The 19,507-nt window shown below is 43.5% G+C and overlaps 1 protein-coding gene across 1 annotated transcript; it reads right to left on the minus strand.

Annotated features, from left to right (window-relative positions):
- Positions 1–248: 248 nt before the first annotated feature.
- agpat2 (1-acylglycerol-3-phosphate O-acyltransferase 2 (lysophosphatidic acid acyltransferase, beta)) lies at positions 249–19,465 on the minus strand. Its single transcript, XM_030742102.1, has 6 exons — positions 19,058–19,465; positions 11,782–11,915; positions 4,562–4,737; positions 4,358–4,453; positions 2,927–2,999; positions 249–2,810 (listed from the first exon to the last, which is right to left on the minus strand). The coding sequence occupies exons 1-6, from the start codon at positions 19,231–19,233 to the stop codon at positions 2,653–2,655; spliced, it is 813 nt and encodes a 270-aa protein (XP_030597962.1). The 5' UTR covers positions 19,234–19,465; the 3' UTR covers positions 249–2,652.
- Between the last annotated feature and the right edge of the window lie 42 nt (positions 19,466–19,507).

Genomic DNA, 19,507 nt, shown 5'->3' on the forward strand with positions numbered 1-19,507 from the left:
ACATACGCACACGCGCGCGCGCAAACACACACACACACACACACACACACACACACACACACACGGCTCTGCAGGATGTCAGCTCTGTTCCTCATATCCATCTAAATTACACTTTAATAGCTTTGGTGAAAACAAACCTCTTTTTATTTTTCATCACCAGAACTCGGCATGAAAAGTGCTTTAAGAATACTTTGAATATTTTCCAATATATCTTATATATTAGTTTGTAAACAACTGCCAAAAAAAAAAAAAAAAAAAAAAAAAAAAGAAATGAGCGGGACTGTTGCAGAGCCCGTCAGCCAAAGCTCACCACCCACTCATCTGTTGTACACCCCCCCCCCAAAAAAAGAGAGAACAGAATAAATGGAGAGCACACGCCATTAAATAAATGTATATGGTACAGGATCATTTTTGGAAAGAAACCGATTTGGTAGAGTGCTTTTTGAACATTCGAAACACCTGCTGCAAAAAAAAAACAAACAAAAAAAAATTAAAAAAAACTGGTATTATAGACAGAAAAAAATAAAAGTAAATAAATAAAAAATTAACAATAAAGAAAAGGTGGGTGAGTCATTAGTAGTGTAAGTAGTAAGGTCTTATAATTCAAACTGGCCTCGGAACTTGCCTGAAATCCTGACTCTCACATGTACCCAAAGCAGGGCTCACTAAAAGTACTGAAGCACTCAGCTATGAACAGCAGTGTACAGGCTTAGTACCAAAGTACAGACAAACCCATTTACATGAGATCTTTAGGAAGTCTGTCTACAACAGGTCAGACTAAGTCTAACATCTAACGCTCAAATAATCACCTACGTTTGATGCCAACTGTATGCAAGACGACATCCCACTTTTACTAAAGCAAAAAAAAAATATATATATATATAAATAAAAACCATAAGCTGCAATTAGTAACAAACAAATATCCTGAATGTTGCAGTACATTCTCAGATGGTGTTTGATGGGTATAATTAGTGATTTTATGGCTGTACGGTGAGCAGACTGAAAATCTGAGACCTGGATATAAACTAAAGTCGGTTCAGTCAGTGGTTCAAAGTTATTTTCAGTACAAAACACAAAACAAAATCGATTCCGAGCAAACTTGCTGAACAACCTGATCCATCAAAATTAAGGCCAAAATGTTGCACTTTTTAAATGATCAAATCAGAACATCACAACTAAAAATAACTCATTATTATTTAAAAAAAAAAAAAAAAAAAATCAGGGGCATCCCCTCACAAGCCAATCAACAAAATACATTTTCAGTAGGTCTGTTAGTACTTCGGGATCCCTCGAGTTAATCCTAATATATGAACAAATACTTGAGATCTAAATCATCTCTTGCTTATGGCAAGAACTGCCTTAAATCATTTGGAAATGCAAAGAGCAAATCGGTCAGTGGGTAACCGTTGAACCAGGTCAAAGCAAGATGTTAAAAACGGGCTTACACCGGAAACCTCCCAAAAAGTCTTCGTCATGGCACAGCAGGTAGCTCGCACTTTGGAACAGTAGTAACGCTGAAACAGTTGGACATTGCACTTGATGAATTCATTTCTTTTGACACTTCGTATATAAGGGACATAAACATGATTGCTTAGGAGGAAGAAGGGAAGGAAAAAAAAGAAAAAAGCAGCACAACAACAACCAAAGCAAGACTAAAAATAAATAGAGCAGAAGTTTGGAGCACAGCTAGAGGACACTTGCTGCTCAGTGCTGCACACCAGCTGCTTCAATTCATTTTTGGAGAGACAAACTGGAAGAATGTACAATGACACACCAACATATGACACTGAGATCTGATCAGTTCGCTTAAGTCCATAAATTCAGCACAGATGGGTGCTGTTATACACAGTATCTTGCATTCCTTGCTTTCTGACATCATGAAGCATGTCATGGAGATATTGGTCATTGAGTTGAAGAGCTAATACAGAACTGAATTCAGAGAGACGGAGCTAAAGAAACTCAGGCGTGTCCTTCCTTCCACACGCTCCACAGTTTGTGGAGACCCCACTCTGTTTTGTCTTTGGGAAAAAAGACTGGAATGCCAAAAAGGGGAGAAAATACTAAAAGCCAAAGGAAGGAAGGAGATGGGCTACTTTGAATTTGTGTACACGTGTGTTTAAGCGTCCGAAGATAACTAAAACCAAGGCAGCATGAGAGGAAAACATAAATATCCAGTGACATTTATGAACAGAAAAGAAAATGCCAAAGTTTTGTCTGCTTAAACAGAAGGCAGAATGGACAAAAGGAGGAGAAGAAAAAGGCCAAAGAAAGTACAAAATGGTGATAAAGTAAGACAATAAAAAGTCAGGCTTTCCAAAGCAAGGATGAAGGTGGACAGAGCCATCCAAAAGGCATGCATGAGCAACACACATCCACACTGTTCGGCTTGCCGTCCGTCACTCCGCTCACAGAGTGCAGAGCAGCGCCGCTGCTGCAGCTGTGAGGGTCAGGACTGACTGTGCTGTATGGTCAGGCCAGAGGCGGGCTGGACCAGGCGTCAACTAGACATGAAGAGCTTTCATGACAAGAGACTTGTGTCATGTTGTTTCCTGGCCAGGTGGTGGGACAACCTGGGGCGGAGAGTGGGGAGGTCTCAGGGAGGGATGGATGGGTCTCAGAGGGAGAAAAGGGACGCGGGAGGAAGATTAATGTTCAGTGCCTTATGGGGCCGTTGCTCTGGGTTACGGAGTCAGAAAGGTCCAGGAAGGCAGAGCGCATCAGGTCAAAGGATTTGTCAGACAGGGATGACACATCCTCTGAAGTCAACCCCTTTGTCTCAATCTTTGGAAGGATCTTCAATCTGATGCTTCCTGCAGGGGCAAAAAACAAAAAACTTCACAGTCAGGAGTCTCAGGGAACATCAAGTTGCTCTTTTCATGCTCATGTCGATTAGCCCAACACAACTGAAAAAGCTAAGCAGAGTTACCCGATTTGAACTGCTTTTCTTTCCGTAGGTAGAAGTTGCTGTAGGAGGAGAAAACGACAGGTATGATGGGTACCTGTAAGAAATAAGACAAAAATAAGAAACAACAAAGACAGGAAGGAAGACCTAAGACGACGCGCTAAAAATCAGTCAAAAGATGGCAGAAATGCCTGACTAAACCAGCAGTACATTCCCACACATACATACACACACACACACACACAAAAACTCAGCATGACAAGCATTCATCTCCTCCACTCCGGCTAATAGAGGCCGAGTAGCTCTCTCCCAAGGCCCCGAGTGGCCCTTCAACAGGATTGACTGAGCCAAACGCGTCTCCCCCTGGGGGCTGTCCTGTTTCCACTCAATCTGGCCGGCTGGGTACGAATGGAAAGGCTGCACTAACTCAGCAGAAGCAAATGCAGAGACAGAAACAGTCTCAAGTGTTTTAAAAAAAAAAAAAAAAAAAGCCGTCAGGGAAAAGTGAAACAGACTGTATTCACCAGATTTCAAATGAAGTTGCTCCACCACTTCACATGCAAAAAATAGTGCTTTTGTTAACATCCACTTCACACTATTTGGAGAGCACGTTAGCAAGCTCTGAAGTGAAAGAACCCCTTAAGAAAATGTTAATGTGTTTTCTAACGAGGAGCAGAAGGCCTTTATTTTTGTAGCCCCGGTGCACGTCTGAACCAAACTGATATCAATCTTTAGCTGCAAGTTACAAAATCTGAGTTCACACATACATATACACATACACATACACACCACTGTAGCCTGGAGTGAACCAAGCTGGGGTTTATGGCCAGATCTCATTCAAGAGTGTTTTTTTTGTGTGTGCGTGTGTAATTTATTCCACCTGTCTGACCCCAAGTGTTGCTATGAAACATTAACTGGAGAACAGAGACCTCCCACCTGCATGCATGCAGAGATAAAGCTCATAAATTTCCACAGCTGAGCTGCAGCCACTCTGCACTGGGAGTCATGTCTGCTGCTGTCCCTCTCATCAGTTTGTATGAGTAGACTAGCGATGGATCAAATGGAATGGAGAAAAATATCAGAGTGAAAGCACTCAAAAAATGTGCAAATAGTTACAAAATAACTAAGTAATTTTAGCATTTCAACGCATTTACATATGCCCGGCTAAAATCTGTGCTATCTGTGTAGTAAATCTAGTTAAAATCATAATTTAATCTTGCCCCATATAAGGCTGCTAGCTCCCCCGTGTGTCTAGAATCAGCCCCTCACTATTTTGGGAACCAAAAGTGGGCAGAAGTTTCCTGAAATACCAACAGAAACATCAGAGAAGAGAATCAACAGGATGCAGTATTGACTTAGTCCACATGTATGAATCATGCAAAGCTAGAAGAGCTCTAACAAACTCAAAAAAGGTGAAATTTAAAAAGTCTTTAAAGAAAATATTTAAAAACCCACTTGTGCCTGCACTGCCAGGTGGAAAGCACCCTTTTTGAAGGGCAGCAGGTCGCCGTTTTGGTTACGAGTTCCCTCTGGGAACACCCACAGACGAATCTGCGAAGGTCATAAGACAAAGGCAATTTAATCATCTTACACTCTCCACCAAACACTAAAGACAGAACCTTGAGATGAAGATATATTTTGCGTTAAGAGGCAGATTACCTGGTCCTCCAACATGGTTTTGGCAGCGTCAGCCATGACACTTTTGGCATCGCTCGTCTTCTTGCGGTTGATAAAGACGATGCCACCCAGCCAGCAGATGAGGCCTACTGTACCAGCGTAGATCAACTCCTTCTTAGCAATCATGGTGCAACGGTCTGGTAGAATCTCCATCAAGCCTGAGAGAGAATGAGAGGCTTAATCTTCAGAATGGTCAAACACTGCAGCTACCACATATACACATTTTTTTTGTGTGTGTGTAAATACACAAGAACCACTGATTTTGATGCATTTAAACCAAATTTCATACTTATCAGAAATAAAGTGAGTCATACCTGTGTGAGAACTTGAACACTCAAATGCATTTAAACTGTTCCTGAATTAGGACTACAACAAAACACTTGCTCTGTTTGTTTGAAAAGGACTGCGAATATGAGAGAACATTAAATTAAGGAGCACTGCAACTAGAAATGTGCTCTAAACAAACTGGACTGCTGCATTCAAGCTACGCTTGTAAAAAACATTTCCATGAAGTCTTTGCATTGTGTATCAGAGACAACTGTAGTGAAAACAGGTACAGGCCGTACTAATGCGTAATGAACCACAAGATGGGGCAGTAAGTAATTGTAGCATCCAAAATCTTACTGCCATTTCCAGTTTGAAGCATCCTCAAATAAACAAGTGATCTAGTTTGTTCCAGACAGTTGGCCAATGGCATTTTAAGACCACCACACCACACCACAACACACACACACACACACACACACACACACACACACACTACATGTACAGGCGATGTAAGTAGCACTTGGTGTACATGCAAAAACAAATCTCGAAGGCCTTTTTAAAATCTTGCCAGTGACTTAAAATATTTTGTGTCTTCTATAATAGATATAGCAGTTAAACACACACCATTTCCTAATATTCCCACAGCAGGATATCACCACTGACTAGCAGTATGCAGCTCTTTTGTAGCTTCACACATAAGCTAATGAGAACCTACATACAGTGAATGAGACCTTCCAATATAATAAATTGTATTCTTTGAGTAATTGCATAATATTCCAAGAGCAATGTACATTTACCATAAAGACATTAAAAATAAGCCCTCTCAAAGCAGAGGGAGAGCCCAACTGTGGCATGTGCCATGTGCCATATTCCACCTACTCTCACACATAGATAAAGCAGCTGGCCCAAATAAAATTTAAGATGAAGAGTTGGATAGATGTCTTATATAGATAGTCTTATGAGTGAAAAAACAAGGGAACAGTTTACCCTGCCCGGGATAGGGTTACCGGGGCCCCACCCTGGAGCCAGGCCTGGGGAGGGAGCTCGAGGGAGAGCGTCTGGTGGCCAGGCATTAGCCCGTGGTGCTTGGCCGGGCGCAGCCCGAAGAGGTTACATGGGCCCGCCCTCCTGCAGGCCCACCACCCGCAGGAGGTGTTGTAGGGGTCGGGTGCAATGTGTGTCGGGCGGTGGCCGAGGGCGGAGGCCCTGGCGGACCGATCCCCGGCTATCGAAACTGGCTGTTGGGACATGGAATGTCACCTCTCTGGTGGGGAAGGAGCCTGAGCTAGTGCGTGAGGTTGAGAGATACCAGCTAGACATAGTTGGGCTCACCTCAACGCATGGCCTGGGCTCTGGAACCAGTCTCCTGGAGAAGGGCTGGACTCTGTTCCAGTCTGGAGTTGCCCTCGGTGAGAGGCGGCGAGCTGGGGTGGGTATTCTTGTATCCCCCCGGCTTGCTGCCTGTATGTCGGAGTTTTCACCGGTGGACGAGAGGGTAGTTTCCCTGCGCCTTCGGGCTGGGGAACGGGTCCTGACTGTTGTTTGCGCTTATGCGCCGAATGACAGTTCAGGGTACCCACCCTTTTTGGAGTTGCTGGGTGGGGTGCTGGAGAGTGCTCCATCTGGTGACTCCATAGTCTTGCTGGGAGACTTCAACGCTCACGTGGGCAATGACAGTGAGACCTGGAGGGGCGTGATTGGGAGGAACGGCCTGCCCGATCTGAACCCGAATGGTGTTTTGTTATTGGACTTCTGTGCAAACCACAGTTTGTCCATAACAAACACCGTGTTCGAACACAAGGATGTCCATAAGTGCACATGGCACCAGGACACCCTAGGTCGCAGGTCGATGATCGATTTTGTAATCGTATCATCAGATCTGCGGCCGTATGTTCTGGACACTCGGGTGAAGAGAGGAGCTGAGCTGTCAACTGATCACCACCTGGTGGTGAGTTGGATCAGGTGGCGGGGGAAGATGCTGGACAGACCTGGCACACCTAAACGTATTGTGAGGGTGCGCTGGGAACGCCTGGCAGAAGCCCCAGTCCGGGAGATCTTCAACTCCCACCTCCGGCAGAACTTCGACAGCATTCCGAGGGAGGCTGAGGACATTGAGTCCGAATGGACCATGTTCCGCACCTCCATTGTTGAGGCTGCTGCTCAGAGCTGTGGCTGCAAGGTGGTTGGTGCCTGTCGTGGTGGTAACCCCCGAACCAGATGGTGGTCACCGGAGGTGAAGGGAGCCATCAAGCTGAAGAAAGAGTCCTATCGGGCTTGGTTAGCCTGTGGGACTCCGGAGGCAGCTGACAGGTATCGACAGGCCAAGCGGAATGCAGCTCGGGTAGTGGCCAAAGCAAAAACTCGGGTGTGGGAGGAGTTTGGTGAGGCTATGGAAAAAGACTTTCGGACGGCATCGAAGCGATTCTGGCAAACCGTCAGGCGACTCAGGAGGGGAAAGCAGTGCTTCACTCACACTGTTTATAGTGCGGGGGGGGTGCTGCTGACTTCAACTGAGGCTATAGTCGGACGGTGGAAGGAATACTTCGAGGACCTTCTGAATCCCACTGACACGCCTTCTGTAGTGGAAGCAGAGTCTGGGGATGAGGGGGATGACTTGACCATCACTGGGGGTGAGGTCACTGAGGTAGTTAAACAACTCCTTGGTGGCAGAGCCCCTGGGGTGGACGAGATTCGCCCTGAGTTCCTGAAGGCTCTGGATGTTGTAGGGCTGTCTTGGTTGACACGCCTCTGCAACATCGCGTGGAGATCTGGGGCAGTGCCATTGGATTGGCAGACCGGGGTGGTGGTCCCCATCTTTAAGAAGGGAGACCGGAGGGTGTGCTCCAACTTTCGGGGGATCACACTCCTCAGCCTCCCCGGTAAGGTCTATGCCAGGGTGCTGGAAAGGAGGGTGCGTCCGTTAGTCGAACCTCGGATTCAGGAGGAACAATGCGGTTTTCGTCCTGGTCGTGGAACGCTGGACCAGCTCTTTATCCTCTCAAGGATATTCGAGTGTGCGTGGGAGTTTGCCCAACCAGTCTACATGTGCTTTGTGGACTTGGAGAAGGCATTCGACCGTGTTCCTCGGGGTGTTCTTTGGGAGGTTCTGCGGGAGTATGGGGTGTCTGGCCCATTGTTGCGGGCCATTCAGTCCTTGTACAACCACAGTGAGAGCTTGGTCCGTATAGCCGGTAATAAGTCGGATTTGTTTCCTGTGGGTGTTGGACTCCGTCAGGGCTGCCCTTTGTCACCGATTCTGTTCATAATTTTTATGGACAGAATTTCTAGGCGTAGCCAGGTGGCGGAAGGCTTCTTCCTTGGTGGCCTCAGAGTCTCATCTCTGCTTTTTGCAGATGATGCGGTTCTGTTGGCTTCATCAGGGGGGGGCCTCCAGCTCGCAGTGGAACGGTTCGCAGCCGAGTGTGAAGCGGCTGGCATGAGAATCAGCACCTCTAAGTCTGAGGCCATGGTCCTCAGCCGGAAAAGGGTGGAGTGCCATCTCCGGCTCAGGAACGAGTTCTTGCCTCAAGTGGAGGAGTTTAAGTATCTCGGGGTCTTGTTCACGAGTGATGGGCGAAGGGAACGGGAGATCGACAGGCGGATCGGGGCTGCTTCTGCAGTGATGCGGACGCTGCACCGGTCCGTCGTGGTGAAGAGGGAGCTTAGCGTAAAAGCGAAGCTCTCGATTTACCGGTCGATCTACGTTCCTACCCTCACCTATGGTCACGAGCTTTGGGTAGTGACCGAAAGAATAAGATCGCGAATACAAGCGGCAGAAATGAGTTTCCTTCGAAGGGTGGCTGGCCTCTCCCTTAGAGATAAGGTGAGGAGTGCGGCCATCCGGGAGGGGCTCAGAGTAGAGCCGCTGCTCGTCCACATCGAAAGGAGCCAGTTGAGGTGGCTCGGGCATCTGATTAGGATGCCTCCTGGCCGCCTCCTGGGTGAGGTGTTCCGGGCATGTCCCACCGGGAAGAGGCCCCGTGGTAGACCCAGGACACGCTGGAGAGATTATGTATCTCGGCTGGCCTGGGAACGCCTTGGGGTCCCTCCGGATGAGCTGGAGGAGGTGGCTGGGGAGAGGGAAGCTTGGGCTTCTCTGCTTAGGCTTCTGCCCCCGCGACCCGGCCCCGGATAAGCGGAAGAAAATGGATGGATGGATGGAGTTGGATAGAGTGGAGGAGATCCAACACAAGTGGTCAGACCAAGATTTCTGTAGCAGGGCTATATGCTTGAAGGATGCTATCTCAACAACAGCCAAACTGAAATCACATGCTGTATGTTTTTGCCCTTTTGACTGCAGCTCATTCAGTAACAGCAACAGGGGCTAGATGAAGCATCCACGCTTTGGCCTCTCCATCTTCTCTTTATAAGCTATTCCTCTGATAAACAATAGAAAACAGCAGAGCAAGTAGATGCGTTTAATCCGGCTCAGGCAGGTGAAGTAAGGACTTACAAACACTATTCTAACATCCGCTCTAGGATGAGCATCTATTAATGGCTAGGTACAGTAGTTGGTATGGCAACTTGGACGCCAAACAAACCACATGCTGAGTTTTGTCAGTGCTAATTAGATGCCTAGCTCTCCCCCTGCTATCACTACCCTGGCCTTGAGCCTGCCCTAATCACTCACCGGCACTGAAAAACACTCTCCCCCAGACACTGATGGAGAGAAAACGTACCTCTGCTAAGCTGGTGTTCAACACTCACAGGACAGGAAAGAATGAGGTACTGTTAAAAGACATTCAAAATATCAACAACAACAGGAGCTGAAAAAGAAGAATCAGAACCTTTCCACAGCACGCTTTTGTTATCTGGTATGTTTCTAACCAGTGTGCAGCTCAGACATGGCTCTGAGAGGCCAACACTTTCTAGTGATTGGTGTGTAAAGAAAGTTATCTGGATCATCCATCCGCCCACCCGCTTATCCAATTCAGGGTCGGGGGGAGCTGGTACCTGGATCCACATAAAAAAAAAAAAAGATACTAATGCAGTAGGTTGTTCCTCTGCCCATGTTTTGCCTCTTCACCCAGTTTTGTCAAATTCAGATGGCTGGTTTTGTGTAGTCTTGCTTACAAACAAACACATGATCTCCATCTCAGCTGCCACGCTTTGCAGAGCTTATGAAAAATTTTCTTTGCTGACAAGTACTGAGTACCAGCACAAAGCTGGAATGCAGTAATCTAGTTTTAGCATGCCTGCTGCCTATCTGAGACTGTAATCTGCTTTACCAACCAAAACCACAAAAGGTGGTTGGTTGCTTAAGTAAGTGGGAGTTTAAAGCTTGATACACCTGGAAAGATTCAGCATTTGGTTCTAATAAGTTTGAATAGCCTGCACTGACTTTCCCTTAATGAACTGAGCTATAAAGCTATAAGTGGTGTCACAGCTGATGTCTTGCTCCACCATTTATTTACTGATCCAAACCAGACTGTGACTAATGACCAGTGCATACAGGATCTGGCCACACCAACAGTCTGGTTCTATCACGGCTGCCGCAGACAATCCTGCAGTCTCTGATCACAGCAATGTTTTCATGTGGCATAACCCACAATGTAGTAGTTATCATTTACATATTCCTCTGTTGCTGTTGGCACACAAAGGAACGAGCATCAAAGTGGAGCAGGGCTCAGAAATGCTATGCTAACCTACTAACCTACTATGCAGAAAAAAAGAATTATGTTAGCATCATGAAATAAAATAATGATTCTAGCTATACTGACATTGAAAATGAGGGATGAAGGATAAAGTTTGAAGCAAAAACAAGTTATATCTGGTACAATGTCTGCTGTAACTGAGCGGACGACACCAATACCAGTTACCTGGTCACTTGTGTGTTTTCACATCATGCACACACTGGCTCGAGGTGGGTGGGATATCACTACACACTGCCCACAAAAGTCAGGTGACATGAGCTCTTCTGGTGACTGATACCCAAGATGTGTTCTTCTTACATTATTTCTTTATTTTTCTAAATTACTCTAATATGTGTATTTGGTTAGTGCAGACGCCAGTAGTTTCGTACTGAAACTAGAGGAAGTGCGACACTAACTGGAAATGGAAAATGTTCGCCTTCAAAATAAAAGTTGGGCATTACCACCAAAACCAACACATAAGTGCTACTTTTGCTTTGAAGGCAAATGCTCTACATTTCGGGTTTGCATCACGCATTTCATATTTTCACAACTGCTTAGTGAGTAGTTGGCGAGTGTTTGCAGATAACTTGGCATCTTCCATCTTACAAAGTGCAGGTGACTGTGGCAATCTACTAGCGACCAGCGCAATCACAAGGAGGTTTTTGATGCAGCACCACATGCCGTCAATTTCATCTAGTGACAAAAACTACCCTCCAGTTGGGGAATACACATTTTTCCCAACTGACTGGTGGTTAGTGGGTCACTGACCAGTCTCTAGGCCTGTGTGACTGGGGCCATAGTGGAGCACAAAGGAGCAGAAAGCAAATTAGCCAGCAATCAGTGAGACTCAGCTTTTCCTTTCCTTCCATCTGGGACTCCTGCAGAGGAGTGCTGCTACTCCACCTTCAGAACTGAGGGTTTCAAATCCGGTGTCAAATTACTCAAAATGAACTGGACTGGACTGTAAAACAATTCTTCCCTGGTGAATGTCATCTTTTTTGAGTCTGTAGGGCTTAAAATGTGTTTCAAATTAGATTTTCAGAGTGCCATCACATGGACCTACCTGATGACAGAGCAGCGAGGACACATACTGCATGGGTGTAAATACCCCAAGCAGGCGTCCAGCAATTCCCCGCCAGCTGGACCTTTACTGCATACCCACCCACTCTCCAATCGCTTGATCTACATTTCCTTTCTGTCTTTTTTTAGCGAATTACATTTTTGCTAAAATGCCAAAAATAACATCTAATAAAATTGAATTCATATCAAGAATATCTTTCTTTAAAGCATTAAAAGACTCACCCAAAACATCCAGGGAGCTTTGGTGATTGGAGATAATGACATAGGGACCCTCGGTCTGCAGATGCTCCCAGCCGCTCACTTCAAATCGAAGACCCAGCAAATACTTGACGTGACGAACCATGAAACGGATGATCCTGAGGAGGCAAAGATTAATCACAGTGAGCATGTACTGGTTGCTTATGAGGCCCGTGTGCTCTACATATTACTAAGCCATTCATGAAAGGTAGGAGGTAAAAGTGGAATGTAAAGCCTTTTAAGCCCCAAGGTATTACAATACAAAGTGAGCTTACCAGCTGAGATATTTAAAATCCAACCTTAACCAGGCAATAAACTCACTACTGTCTTAGAAGACATTAGCTAAATAAATGTTCAACACCCACTAAGTATAATGCTCCCGTAAGCTTTGAGAGTGAATGCTCTACCATCTGCCTCTGACACTGAATTCATGACACATTTTATATACAAGAGCAAAGGCACTCAAAGATTTTTATTTATTTGAAAATACAGACCTATAGTGGGAAGATATAATATTTGGTATATCTTATGATTTGGTTTGTTATTTAAAATGTTTAAAAAAAAATAGTCTCTGTTTTGAATAGTTTGCTAAAGGCAATCTCTGACATAAAGAAAAAAATTTTAAGCTACTTTGACTACCATCATATCCTCAACTGGTATGCTGATGTGTCAAACGGGTGGATACATTTATACACAATAGACTGAACATTATTATTTCAAGTCACCGAACAAATGTAAGTTCAATATTTGCTCTTCTTTTAGGTCAGAACTGTATAAGGTATATATGGACATTTAAATGTTACGCATCTCTTTGCAAGATAGCTGCTCTCTCTGTCTTATCCTAATAGGCAGTTAGTACACAGTCCATCTATGAGAGCTTGTCTGCTGACAAGAACTAAGAGCTGTCTTTTGACCTTACAGTAATTGTGCAGAAATCTATAGGCTTGCATGCCAACTCTCAAAGTATCTCAAAAAGTAAAGTTTCTGCAGTTACAGTTAAAAGAAAAAAAAAAAAAAATTACAAGGGACTTTCCCTGGGAACTGTCAGGGCAGCAGTTCATGACCTGGAGCTATGGAGAAGCTCACTGATGCAATGAGACAACAATGAAAAAGGAAAAATCTACAACAGAAACCAGCGTTTGGGACCGGCCACATCAGAGTCTTCACCTTAATCCAATTTAGATGCTGTGATATGACCTAAAGAGATCTGAACAAGAGCTCACTTTTTTTTTTCCCCCACAGTGCACATGTATGATTACTCAACAAGTTCAGAGGTGAATAGTGCAACTGTTTGTGTGTTATTTAGTGAGCCTATGCTTGTTTATAACTGTGATTTGAAGCTCTAATAATGCCAAAAGGTTCTTAAGCTTTTTCCCTTGCAATTGTAAAAGTTTGAAACTGAACCATTCCCTATTTATGACTGAAAGTGAACCGTTTCCTGTTCCTGATCTGTCTGGTCAGAGTTTATCTACTGTGACTTGTGGAGCTCGACCTTTGTAGACACAAACATGATGACGACTCTGAACTTTATTAACACAGATCTAAGGTGAACGCTGGCTTGGCAAATTTTCACTGTGATTCTGAGTTAACCCTGATGAGACCACAGGGTTGTACCAACCTGCATGATTAAACTAAGACTGGTATTTTGTCTTTGGCCCACATATCACATTAAAGCCTACACTGTCCCTGGACAACACAGCTTTTCAACTCAGAAAATGCTTGAAAAGTCCATCCATCCATCCATCCATCCATCAATGTACTGTAAACGCCATTCCAGGTGTGACACATGATACTATTGTGTACGTCGGCCACGATGACGATGGTGCTACTATACAGCCATTCTGTAACACAATACACTGCAAGACCATCATATACAAAACATTGCGATCTCTCCGTGAAATATGAGGCAAAAAAAGCATTGTATTCACTCCATAACCGCAACTGCACGTGATTATCATATTCCATTTTAACTACTTAGCTACCTTATTTACTTTCCCACGCTGTCTGCCATGTTCCCACTGTGACTTCCTGCTTCACCACACTTTCACCACCATCATGAGTCTAGCTCTTAAATGCAAATCCACAAACATATTAGCAGCAACTTGTTTATGTATGTTTAAAAAAAACATATCTATATTTATATGCATCACCAACTGAATGCATGAAAACCTCTGTGAATGTGGAGCTGCCGTGTCTCTACTGCACGCTTCATTTGGCGACATTACTAACATACAGGTTGCAGGTTGAATGTAACATATTCCTTTAGCAGAAGGAGATTAGTCCAAGAAGAAAGCTCAACTAAAAACAAAACCCATGTGGTGATTCAGGCTTTTTTTAACATGACTTTGCAAAGATTTTCTTTGATTAGCAATGCAAAACATCTGATATCAAAATGTCTCACAAAGAAAGCCAATGCCCTTTAGCCTTTTTTCAGTTAAATGAATATACTGCCATAACATATGCCAAAATTTTCCATGCTAAACAGTACCACTAATTTTGGATAACAAACTAGCTGCAACACACTAAAACTGGCTTCTGTTACAGCAATAATTTGAATGACCTTCCTGAGAAAAAAGCAGCAGAGCCACTCCCAATCTCGCCTCAGGAAGAGAAATATCACTTCTGTACATAATGTGCGTTCCTCGTCCCTGAATCATATTCCCACTGCAACATCTTCCTCCGTTTGTTCTCACAAAAATGCTTTCTCCCATTCTCCTTGTAATGTAGGGTAGTTTACTTGCAACACCAGCTGCGAAGCCCACCAGCATGCTGATGTCTGACCTGGACCACACTCATCTTTAACCCCAGCTCTCATTTTGAGCTTAATTTTGTGTCTGTGGACAGAATCTGTCCACAGACACAAGTTTCAGCTATAATGGGTGTCTGAAGGACTACATTTTGCCAAGACATATTCACAAGGTGAAAACTATCCTAGGAATGCTAAATTCCCCAGCTTTAAGGGGTTAGGAACATCCTGACTGATTGCGACTAACTCAAAAAAGGCATCTATTAATGGTACATATTTTTGGATATTAAGGAAAATTAAGACAAATATCTGTAAGGGATGTCACGAGAATTAAAATTCTCATGACATCTGGAATGACAGTGGGAAGCAGAAGTGTAGCAACAGGTCCTTTCTAACAAACACACAGTTAAGTATTTCGTGTTTATGCTGAATGATCGAGGAAAAGTTAAACCAAGATGCTCTGGATGCAGCAATTTTATGAGAACCAAATGCTTTAACCACAGGTGTAATCACCTTATAACTGGATTATGAACAAAACAAAAACAAAAAAAAAAGGAAGTAATTTCTTAATACCCTGATGCAGGTCCACTCTAAAGCTGTACCGGTAGTTTAAATACTACAGCTTTAACCACACATGGCTAACTAGCATAAGCACCGTGAGCACATGGCTACTTAGTTACAGTTACATAAAGCATATTACAAGTTATTTTGTAATTGCCATTACACATCCTATACTTACACACAAGCTCATTACACCAACACACAAACATTTAAACGTTTAAACAGATGTTCAGTTTAAAACACACATTTCACCACAAAGTTAGCTACAGTGATGATGCAGTTCCTTCCCTTTCTCAGCCCTGGCTGTTACCCTCCCACTGTGTATATAATCAAATTATCCTCCTGGTTTGCATTTGCATTTACGCACTGACCATTTAGGAATCTAGATATGTACATCAAATTCAAGGTGACTGAGTTTCAGTTTTTAACTTTATAACAACATGCTGTTAAAAATGCAGAAATGCTAAAACGTTAAAATGCAAACTGCAGCAGCTGACACCGATGCTAGCAGTGCTCTTGAAGCTAACAGTGTTGTAATATTAGCTGTTTTAGGCTAATACAGTGATGAGCCACTGAACTGGAAAAAAAAAAAAAAAAGCCGGTATTCATGCCAATCACCAGGTTTTTTTGATCTTGTTACATGCATATTTTAATAATTTAACTGTTATTTTACTCTACTACAAATTAACAGCAAACAGATATTAACTAAGCAGCATTTCAAGCAAAACAAATATTTGATATACATCAGGAACTGCTAGACTCTTTGAAGAATTTGCACTGGACCTAGTTTCTGTTTCTGGATCTGTGCAAAAGTCTTGAACACCCCTTCATTTTTTAATATCTTGCTAGGAGAATGGGAAATAGGTGCACTGAAATGTGCAAACATACAAGGAACTACAGTGAGGCAAAAACAGAGTCTGCCTGAACTCCCTTAGGCAAGCTGTCTTGTCATTTCTTTACAATTTAAACTACTTGTTATCCAAGTTATCCATGATGTTCATCACTTGAGTAGCTTAACAAACAAACAAGCAAACACATTCCTCTGAAAATGGTCAGGTACAAGGCCTGGACTGAAAGTGGGTGAAAAAGAAGCCAATGTCCAAAGAAAGTCTTTGAGAGACCTTCAGAAAGCTTGGAAAATTATTGCTTAAGACCACTTAAAAAAAAACAAAAAACAAAAAAAAAAAAAAAAACAAAAAAAAAAAAAAACAAGAAAGTCTGGCTCCTTGGAAGTGGAATATAAAGAAACGAGGGTTGGCCCAAGACTTTTTCACAGTATTGTATTTCTCAAAACAATCTCTTGACTGTAGTGTTATTTTTTTCTTCAGTGTCATCTAATATTACCACACCAGAATTCTGTCAATCTGACCTCTAAGTCTTTTTGGCTCTCTTTTTTTAAATGGTCATAACCAAATAGCTTCTAGTGCATGTGTGCAACTTTTTCATAGTTTAAAGCCTAATGAGATATTCATAATCTTCACTGTCCCTCAGATGCACAAATGTGAATTTAAACAAGCCCACATCAAAATTATTAACTTATTAGAACATACCATTTACATTAATACTCGATTATTATCCGACCCTTGCAGAGCTATAGCTTTTGTACCATTTGTGAAATGTGGCAGCCAGGTACTGATGAATAGAACGACACATTTCTTTGGTAATCAGATCAGACAGATTTAACTCATTATTTCATAATCTAAGACATGAGAACATTCTTAACCCATCACTTCTGTTCCCAGCAGATGACAAACTCTCTAAAGCGTCTGTCTTGAAGCTCGGTTTACGCATATGCGTGTGACTAGTAACCTACAGGGAACTTGTGTTAACCTTTAAACCAGAATAGTCTTTCGGTTATCTTGCAACATAGCAATAACAGCGATAACACGTTCAGTCTAAAGTAAACGCCTCAGGTTATGCAATGGCTTAGTGTTGCAGCAACTGTAAGTATGTTTAAGGGTAATAAAAATTATTCAGTAGAGGTCACTTATGATCAAGCTATTTTACCTTGGTTCATTTCATTATCAGTAACCCCGAGAGTACAATCTGAACAAGTGGATAAATCGCATACAACCTGGCCACTCTAAAGGTCAGCATGACGTGTCCCCCCCCCAAAAAAAACATATTGAATGAGCAAATATAAAACTGCTTATTGGGTTTATTCAAAAGTTTTAGGTCAGTAAGTTGTCAAGGGCAAGAACATTGTTACAGGCCCAGAGTGACAGAGCTAACAATAACTTCCTTCAGAAACGTAGGGCAAGAAAACTGGTTGTTTTAAATACAGCATGTAGACGTTATGGCCCAGTTTCCCATACAGGGATTATGTCTAATCCTGGACTAAATACTTTTTCCTTTTGTGGTCTTCATTGACTTCTTCCTTTTAGTCTAGGACCATGCGTAATCCATGACTGGGAAACCAGCTGCATAAGTTTGAGTGGCAATTTTACCCCTTTGCCTAAAAGACAGGAACACTGATCTCCCACTGATGTTCGAGACCATTACACAACATGGAACATGAGCTCGTGCAATTGTGAGTGAGAAAACTAAACCTCTGTCCTTTATCTGCTGTCATGAGATCCTACCTAATAACTAATGCTGGACCCATACCCAGAAGTAGCCATTCACATAAGTGATGAGTAAGACCGTGTGTCCATTAAATCTAAACTAATGGATGTGTTTCAAAAGCACATCACTAACTGTAATTTGATGTGTTCATGGATGTTTTTGACCGAATGAACACATGCGTGCCTGTTGTGGCCCACAGGTTTAATTCAGTAACCTGCAGCCTTTAGGCTTCGGTGTGACAGTAAATGTCTGTGACAGACCCCTCTGAATCACAGAGCTCTCTCTTCCAGTCCTGTCTGCTGTGTAAAATATCCATCCAAAAAAAAAAAAAAGTCTATTCATTCCCTGTCCGAGATCTGACCTCAGTTCAGTCACTTTGTCACAGACAACAGGTCCAGATAACCTCTGCGCTGACAGAACGGTACACTGGTGCAACATGACACCACCGGCACAGCTAACATGACTGTGACACTGTTATTCCTAGAGCACTGAGGCAGTAAGGTCTGCTGTTGCAACTGACATTGCTGCTGTCAGCAGATCAGGGCCAAGTGAGGTTGCACTGAGGATGGGACCTCATAACTATTCAGTAACCCAGCTCCAATCAGGGGAAACTTGCCATCTGGCATCTGTCCCTTCAGGGTAATTACTGAAATGCAGTAATTTGTGTGCAGCAAGCCATCACCACTGACTAGATTTAACCACCACAACAACACCCCCTACAACGTGGACGCTGACAGTAAGGCTCAGCTGACTGTGTTAGTTTGGCAAGTGTAAAATAACACCTTTGCAACATTTTGCCCCCTAAAACAGACATGAATATGAAGCAACTATGGCTTGAAGACATGAGTCACTCCTTTACACACTCTCAAACAGAGATTTATAAAGGCAGAGCTAGATTACAGGATCACAGATCACAACGGGAACACCAACAACTCAGTGGACACCTGTGTGGGCAGGGTTTCCAGGAAAGTGTATGCATAAAATACACCAAAAATAATAACCGTTATCTAAAGATATTATCGCTGTATTTGCAGTAAGATTAGCCAAACATTACCCCAACGTCACATTAGCACCCTGGTTTTTAGCTAACGTCCACACGTCGCTATCGCCAATGTGTCAGAGGGGTCTATGATAAATAAAAAAAAAAAGCATCAAGGATTCCTTTATTTTCTGCTTAATTTCTTGCAAATTTCATAGTTTGCCAGAAAATACATTCTCTTGCAATACAGCGCTGCGATGCCAAATGAACTCCTCGCTCCAATGAGTACATAAGTGTTTCTACTGAGAATAAAACCCGAAATTGTAATATAAACAACCGCTCCCGCTAGCCAGCTAACAGGCTAACGCGGGCTAGCTGTCAGAGGAGCGCCGCACGCGACAATTTCTCACCTCATGTTTTCAATGTCTCTGCCTCCGCTTTTTAGTATGCAGAAAGGTATTCCGATCAGAGCCAGGAGCATCATCCAGGCCACGTAAAAGAACTTTTTGAAATAAAAAACAAACGTGCTGCTGGTCCACATCAGGAGCGGAATGAGCAGCAGCGGGATCATCCACAGCACATCCATAGCGCTCGCCACAGAAACTAGCAGCACCGACTCACGCTGGGTTTGGGTGAGGAAGCCGCAAACGCTTCAGCCAGCTACGGTGCGAGGGACCGAGGGACCAAGGGGACGCACCGCGGCCCCGACAAACATTACACAGTGAAGTATTCCTTTAGGGAACCACGGCGGCCACGGTGCTTCACTCCGGCCCAACAAAATGAACATGAAGCGTTGCTCATCTGTTGCTAAATGGCATCATGAGGTGGAGTCAAATCGTCATCAGTTGTGGGGTTTTTTC

The sequence above is a fragment of the Archocentrus centrarchus genome, chromosome 12 (genome assembly GCF_007364275.1).
Source record: "Archocentrus centrarchus isolate MPI-CPG fArcCen1 chromosome 12, fArcCen1, whole genome shotgun sequence".
In the NCBI taxonomy this organism is placed as follows: Eukaryota; Metazoa; Chordata; class Actinopteri; order Cichliformes; family Cichlidae; genus Archocentrus; species Archocentrus centrarchus.

Bases quoted from the DNA above. Each gene is read 5' to 3' on its own strand.
- agpat2 (XM_030742102.1), bottom strand. From the start codon at position 19,233: ATGGATGTGCTGTGGATGATCCCGCTGCTGCTCATTCCGCTCCTGATG. The intron at 3,000-4,357 runs GTGGGTTTTTAA...TATTTCTTACAG, and splicing joins ACCTGGCAGTGCAGGCACAA to GTACCCATCATACCTGTCGT. The intron at 2,811-2,926 runs GTAACTCTGCTT...TTGCCCCTGCAG, and splicing joins AGAAAAGCAGTTCAAATCGG to GAAGCATCAGATTGAAGATC.